Source organism: Ipomoea triloba, chromosome 15 (genome assembly GCF_003576645.1).
Source record: "Ipomoea triloba cultivar NCNSP0323 chromosome 15, ASM357664v1".
Taxonomy (NCBI): Eukaryota; Viridiplantae; Streptophyta; class Magnoliopsida; order Solanales; family Convolvulaceae; genus Ipomoea; species Ipomoea triloba.
This window is the reverse complement of record NC_044930.1, coordinates 9,180,426-9,188,141: the sequence shown is the minus strand read 5'-3', so window position 1 is coordinate 9,188,141 and position 7,716 is coordinate 9,180,426. Positions and strand designations below refer to the sequence as shown.

The 7,716-nt window shown below is 35.0% G+C and overlaps 1 protein-coding gene across 1 annotated transcript in view; it reads right to left on the bottom strand.

Moving 5' to 3' along the window:
- Positions 1 to 4,788: 4,788 nt before the first annotated feature.
- LOC116006654 (probable serine/threonine-protein kinase WNK9) overlaps positions 4,789 to 7,716 on the bottom strand; it is a 3,821-nt gene continuing 893 nt past the window's right edge. The window contains exons 3-7 of the mRNA XM_031247112.1: positions 7,381 to 7,608; positions 7,071 to 7,291; positions 6,808 to 6,965; positions 6,261 to 6,717; positions 4,789 to 6,153 (exon numbers count right to left, since the gene is read on the bottom strand). Of these exons, the coding sequence (XP_031102972.1) occupies positions 5,465 to 6,153; positions 6,261 to 6,717; positions 6,808 to 6,965; positions 7,071 to 7,291; positions 7,381 to 7,608 (1,753 nt within the window). The 3' untranslated portion in view covers positions 4,789 to 5,464. The remainder of the gene's footprint in view (positions 6,154 to 6,260; positions 6,718 to 6,807; positions 6,966 to 7,070; positions 7,292 to 7,380; positions 7,609 to 7,716) is intronic.

The following is a 7,716-nucleotide window of genomic DNA, read 5'->3' as shown; positions in this document are numbered from 1 at the left end:
ATACTTCCTCTTTTTTTTTCTTTTTTTTTTTGAAAATAAAGTGGATGATATTATTTCTAACACCAAAATAACAATGGAACGATACTATTGGGAGGACTTTGCTCCCAAGTAATGAAGCCAGCAGCCCTCGCTAAGATGTGTACTAGCTGGTTCGCTGATCTATTAATGTATGTGTACAACTGCTATATAATTAAAAGCTAGACATGAGTTCTATACAAGCTTAAATGGTATAGCGTAAGGAGGTACGGTTGGTAACAGGATTTTGAAGCTCGTAGACCACGTTTCTGGCAGTCCATTTCAAGTCTTGCTTTTTGGATGTTCCTCTCTCTTAACAACCAGAGAGAGCCTCCTTGCAGCCTATTGCTTCGCTAGTAGCCTAGTACGGGGGGATACATGGCAAGTGATAGGACCGCTCCTGGCCGAGATGAAGGTTCCACCAGGAGTTTTTTTTTTTTTTTTTTTTTTTTTTGAGTACTACTAGCTCTGTTACAGTGCAGGAGATACTTCTTTTTTAATAATAAGTATGTTGTATATGGAAAATAAAATCCTCATTGTATGTTTAAATTTTATTCAAAAACGAAAATATATGAATAAAATATTATGATCTATTTTTGTTTGAATAAATCAAAACATGACGGGTGGGAATTTTAACTCATTTCTAAAGATAATAAAATTTTGGATAAAGTTATGGAGACAAAAAAAATTTCAAAGAAATCTTTCACCATCTAACATGGTAATAAAGCTTTTTCTATTCATTGGTTAGTCACATTATGTTTCTATCGATTCTATTACAGTGTAGTATCTGTTCAATATACTTTCTCTATCACTTGAAGGAGAGTTACAAAGATGTCAATAATTGCGCACAAGGTGCTTGGTCACTTTCTATGTTAATTTTTTTTCTATCACTTGAAGGAGAGTTACAAAGATGTCAATAATTGCGCACAAGGTGCTTGGTCACTTTCTATGTTAATTTTTTTTTTTTTGGTTAATTGCGCACAAGGTGCTTGGTCACTTTCTATGTTAATTTTTTTTTTTTTTGTAACTCATGACATGCTTGTAGAATTTGGCTACTGAAGCACAAAGAGTCAATAGTTGCATCCACTGAGGTTCGAACCCCTCCCATCATCCATGTGGGAGTGTAAATCGGGACACTAGGTGCCACTAGAACACAAGGTCTTTGGACCATTTATCGGATTTGAATATTAGCTTAGTAACGGTTGGCCAATACAACCGTTAAAATAATTAGTATATAAGAAAATAGAGAGAATATGAACATTGTATTACTATGAATTGTTCATCTCTCTCCTCATGGAGGTCTATTTATACAAGTGGACTTAGAGTACTAAATAAATATTTAAACTACTTCATATTGCAATCATTATTGTGTGGGTTATGGTCCACACAAATAAAAAGTACATAATTTGTGTACATAAAACACATTATTTGAAAGTACATTATTTTGTATACTATCAAATAATATACATTCATTACACAAATAATGTACTTTTAATATATTAAAAATGCACTTTGTATTCAAGAAAAATACATTATTTGAATACTAAAAGTACATTATTTTGTATAATGTACATTCAGTACACAAATAATATACTTTTAGTATATTAAAAATGTATTTTTTTATGGTCCACACCACTATGGTTCACATAATAATTTGTCTTCATAATGGGAGCCCTTATTAATTAGAAATAGAAATAGAAATCTTATTATACTACGAATAGGCCCAAGATGCTCACTCCTATCCTTGTTGGGCCGTAGGTTGTACATCGTGAGTCTTAGTATACGACTCATTATTAACAGTCCGTTTATCAACTATTATAAGTTGTGAGGTTAGAGACAATAAAATTTGAATATAAGAGCCAGTGAATGAAACGTAATTAAAAAATAAAACCAAATCAAAGGGAGATCAGAAACCAACTAATTAACTAACAAACCAATTCAAAATAATGAAATGAAGGCAGCGGAGTAAGGAATTGGTAATCTAAAAAAGTCTAGATCTGGTGTCGGTGGTTGTACATTATCAAATTGCTGGTTTTAGCGCAGTTGCAGAGTTGACCAAAACTTGTATAAATATATTATCATTTTATTAAAAAAAATTGGTACAATATAATGGGGATAATTAGAAAAGAAAATCCATTATTTATAGTTTACATACGAATTTCCATGGCTTAATTGAGTCAATGGACATTGATAGTCAAATTCATAGTTTTGATTGCAAAGTTGAATAATTCTTACAACTTGCCGGTCAAGTTTCAGAAAATACAACAGGCGAATAATCCTTACAACAGGCATATATATATATATATATATATATATATATATATATATATAGGCGTCATCATGTGCGGCCTGGTCATTAGGTGTGGCCGTGCGACCTATTTTCAGCTATTAGATCAAATCAAGTCATCAAATCAACGCGTAATATATATATGTTACAAAACACATCATTCTACATACTAAAATGCACCAGAATTCTGATGAAACACATCATTCCACACTATAACCAAATGCACATATTCACTTAAAATTCATCAATATACGTGATAAAATGCATCATTTTACGTATTAAAATGTACAACAACGTGCCTCATGTCAGATTATAAGCATACACTATTTACACATTAGAAAACATGTGCTAAAATATGCAACATTCTACGTATTAAAATGCACCACAACGTGTGTTAAAATGCACAATTACACTTATTGAAAATCACCATCCCAGATTATAAACATGCAGGGATTACACTTTATTAGAAAACATGTGTTAAAATACACATCATTCAATGTATTAAAATGCACCAGAGGACGGATTAAAACATATCATTCCACAACACACTTATTAGAAACACGTGTTAAAATACACACCATTTTACGTATTAAAACGCACCAGATGACGTATTAAAACATACCATTCCACAACACAGTTACACACCATTTTACGTATGAAAATGCACCATCGGATAGATTAAAACACACAATTTCACAACACAGTTAATGCACCAACATACGTAATAAAACGCATCATAGCATGTATTCAAACGCACCACATTATGTACTAAAATGCACCATTTCAATTCACGTGTGTGTGTATATATATATATATATATATATATATATATATATATATATATATATATATATATATATTGTTGTGTGTGTGTGTTTGGCAGACAATGGTGGCCCCTGTGAGAAGGGAACTGCGCCTCGCCCACCGTGTAATTAATTCTTTTTTTTAATTTTTTTTTTTCAGTTTTTTTGGTTTTGTTTTATTTTTTCCTTTTATTTCCACCACTCTCATTTTCTCTTTTATAATCACACATACAAAAATTCTTTAAAAACCACTTCAAAATCTCCATTATTTAGGAAATCCTTATGCCATCCATTTGTATTGGGTATATCATATACAGGGACATTGCATGCACTTTTGATTGTACTCATTCCAAAAGACTTCTGACATAGTATTTTGATTATATTAAATAATTTAAAAAAATAGTTTCTAAAAAAATTGTCTCCCCTCCTAACTTTTATATACAGACAAAATACATATATACATAAATACACATGGATTATCTTAAGTTCTATAATTTCTACAACCCAAAAATGTAATAGCAAGTTAGCAATGTTCCACTTTCAAGATCGACCAAACCACTAAAACTCGGTCCATACATAATTTCCCTTATTTAAGGTTATTACAATATTATTATGAGAAAAAAAAAACAAATTATTGAAAAATAGTTGTAAAATAAATTAAAATAAATAAAAATACAGATAAGGTCAGCCAAACTGATATTGGTGGACCACAGTGTGAATGAGTAAGCCTCCAGACCATGCAATGCTCTAGCCAGACAATGATTTCAGCTGGATGAGGCATCATACTTTTGGGTGTGGGGCATCCAATTCAATAATTTCATCTTCATCATAATTGGCAAAATACATGTAATCCGGAGACTGTATATATTCCCGTCATGTGATCTGCTTTATATATTATTTGAATAAAGACCGAACGAAAAATGAAAAAGAGAAACAGATCAATTTGCAAGTTAAGATGGTTAGGACTCTATTAGTTCTAGACCTATTGCAAAACACTAGTTCTCATCTGGTATCAGGTTGAGTTCTCTATAGTTACCGGATGGTTCTGCTCTTGTCCCTTCTGAGCGGACCATCTCTAATATTGTCAAGATTTACTATTTCTAAAAAATTAAAATGTAAAATAAAAGTAGGTGTAATAAAACCCTAATAATTGGTATATGCAATGCACGCATGGTGCATGCAATATGCAAAGTATCGTAGGTTGTCATTATAAAGCTCCCATTGGCCACTGCAGAATCATCACACTAAATAATTCACTTCATCACTGGCAATCTGCAGGCCGGTTTCCCTTATATATAAATAATATAATGCAAGAGATTCTGTGATCATTACTTACCCATTGATTCCTATTTCTCACTTTTCTCGATAAATATAATTTTTTAAACATCTTATTTTTCTAAAAGAAATTGTCATTTGTACAAAGTATATAATTTTTTCATTATGCCTGTCTGACTATTAACTTGATAACCATAAGGTTACAAGTTTGACTTCCAGTAAAAGTAGTCTATTGACTTTCTTGGTTTGAACCAGTCAACTATAGATAACTTAGGCTGATTTACCTCCTTGTAATTGCATACACCTTCTGTTTGAGCCGGTCAACTATGGACAACTTAGATTGATTTACTTCATTGTGGTGGTACACCTTAAGGAAAAAACATGGTTTTTGTAGGATATCAAGGAAAATTTCTAAAATATAAATGTTTGAATAATTGATCAAGATGACAGTAATGGGAACAAGAAGGCATCCCATAAGGGAATCCTAAGCCTTAATAATTACATTTCTCTTGGTATACTTACATTTGACCCTCAAATCCTCAATGAGGCTTTTCTCAACAAGACAATGTTCTATAGTCAATCTAACAATGTGAAGAAAAGAGGGTGTGAATGGACAAAGAGGGGAAGGGGGGTGAAACTGTGAAAGGGTGCCTCATGGTTTTAGATCATTGAGGGATGGATTATACAGCCTGCAATTTTTGTGAAAATTTAGGAACATGAATATGAGCCTGAAAACATTATGAACAAACAGTGTCAACCGGTGATGATGTGCTGAAGTTGTTGATAAAACAAAGTTTTTTTTCTTTGCAGTAGCCATTGCTTGACAGTAGAGAAATCGATCTGTTCGCCTCACATTTTCGGGCCCTTTGGGGTACCAGAACTGGGGCAGCACTTTTAAGTGTTGTCATGTGTATTTGACCACAACTTTGGAACACAACCAGAAGCTTTCAAGTGTAGAGTTTCATAAGATGAAATCGCGGTTCTTGATATGTCTGCATTATCGGCTGATCTTAAAGACGATTGAAGATCATGGATTCATGGCTCAATTTCTCAAAAAATCAGTAAATTTAAAATTCCCTCAACTCTATCTGTTACTCTGCTGAATCTCCTGCTCAAATTCGTCCGAGAGGTCAGATGATGGTGTATGAATCATTGAAGACGAAGATTTCAAGAAATCTTCTGCACTGGATGGAACCTTACTAGTCTTTATCTCGCCCGCCTCTTTTGCAACCACACTCGAAACTTCTTGATACTGTTTCTCGATTTCTTCGAGGGAATGGCTCTCCCCGGAGCACACTGAGCTGCACTCGAGGCTTTCGTGCCTGTCCCAATATTCCATGTGATGGAAGCCATTTATTTGGCTCGATGAAGCCGGATCGTCTTCATGGTTAGAAGCATTATTTAGCCGAGGGCTATTTGGTTGAAACGTAATCTCCTCGAACCGGCCATGTGTGGCACAACTACTGCACTGCAAGAAGTGTAGATTCTTGGCAGCTGAGGGATTATTTGACAGGAAATTCATAAAGGAACCTGTGGAAGTATGGTTGGAAACACAATTGTAACAGAAGGTGGGATTTGCAAAGTGAGAGATTACATCTAATCCAGGCCCTGGTCTCCAATCAGGCACTAATTTCGAAATCTCCCCATCTATCATATCAGCTATCTTAGTAACATCTTGGTCAGTAATATCCAGCTCTGCCACCATTTCAGTAGCAACGCTTAACGCTGTATCGGATTCAACATCGAACGGGAAATAGATATTCCTGATTCGACCTGGAAACAAAACAAAACAAAACCGGGTTTTGAGTTCGATCTTCCATAAATCAACACAAAAGAAAAAGAAAGAAGTACAAAAAGATCCCGGTTTTTACTGCTCTAACCTTCTTGGTCTGAAATCCTAAGTCTTAAAAAGATGCTACCATCCTCTCTTCTCTTCCCTTTGATACTTATATCCAAATTAGAGGAATGATCCTCGCGTTCATCATCATTGTACTCGAAAAGCTCGATTCCATTTTGATCGAATTCATTAGGGTCACACGCCCATCCTTTCTCCTCTTCTTCATATGCATAACCGTTGCAGTACCCATTGTAGAAACCATTACTAAACGACGTTCCTTCACAGTCCAGCTCGAGAACTGGCTGCCTTAATAGAGGGTCCATGTAATCTAACTCTCTCCTCGTAGGCCTTAAATCGTGCTCGCAATCTTCGAGTTGAAGGAATGGATCATCCAAAAGCTCCCTTGCTGATAGCCTTAAGGAGACAGTGGCTAAGCATTTTTCAACGAATTCGCGTACCTCACGATCCTTCACTTTATACAATGCCTCTGGTTTCTTCCCCTATTTAACAACAACCAAGTTCTAGAGATGATAGAAATAATACTAAAGAGATTATATTGAAATTTGAAAATGAAGAAAGGGAATACTAACAGAGATAACTTTCTTGTAGATCTGAGCAGGATGAGTGCATTCACTATATGGGTATTCAAAAGTGACCATTTCCAAGATACACATCCCAAAAGAATAGATGTCAACCAATTCATTATATTCCTCTTCATACACTTCTGGGGCCATGAATTCAGGGGTTCCTAAACATATTATCAATACCATTAAGTAATAAATAGCAAAAAGATCCCTCTAGCAAACAGGCAAAGATCGAAAAATATCGAAGAAAAAATCAGTATGTAGAATACCAACACAATGAGCAGCATGTGATTTTCTGAGAATAGCAGCTAGGCCAAGATCCCCAATTTTAACTTCCCCTTGATTCCCATTCACAAAGATGTTATCACACTTGAGATCTCTGTGGATCACTGGGGGATCATGGCTATGGAGATAGAGTAATCCATTCAAGATCTGTCTGCACCAATGCTTCACTGCTCTAATATTAACCCTTTTGTGCTTCAGCCTATACCTGCCAAACCCAATCCAAGATTAAGTGATTGGATGAAACCAAAAGCCATAGAGAATTAAAACATGGATCATGAAATGGGATATGCTTACTGTCTGAGTGTTCCAGAAGTGAACATTTCAGTTACAAAATTGATGTTCCTATTGGCAGTATCAACCCAAGAGGTGTAGAACTTCATAATGTTTTTGTGATTCAATATCTTCAGCAGGTGAATTTCACAATAGAGCCTCTCAAGATCTTCAGGGCTTTGCAGGAAATCATACAGCTTGACCTGGTTCCAAGCAACTTCAATCCCTTCATACTCATCAAATGCTCTGTAACTGCACCATTTCATAAAAAAACAAAACCCCAATCAGAATCTTAAATCCACCTCAGACCCATCACCAACCCCCCACCTTCCCCCCCCCCCCCCCCCCCAAAAAAAAAAA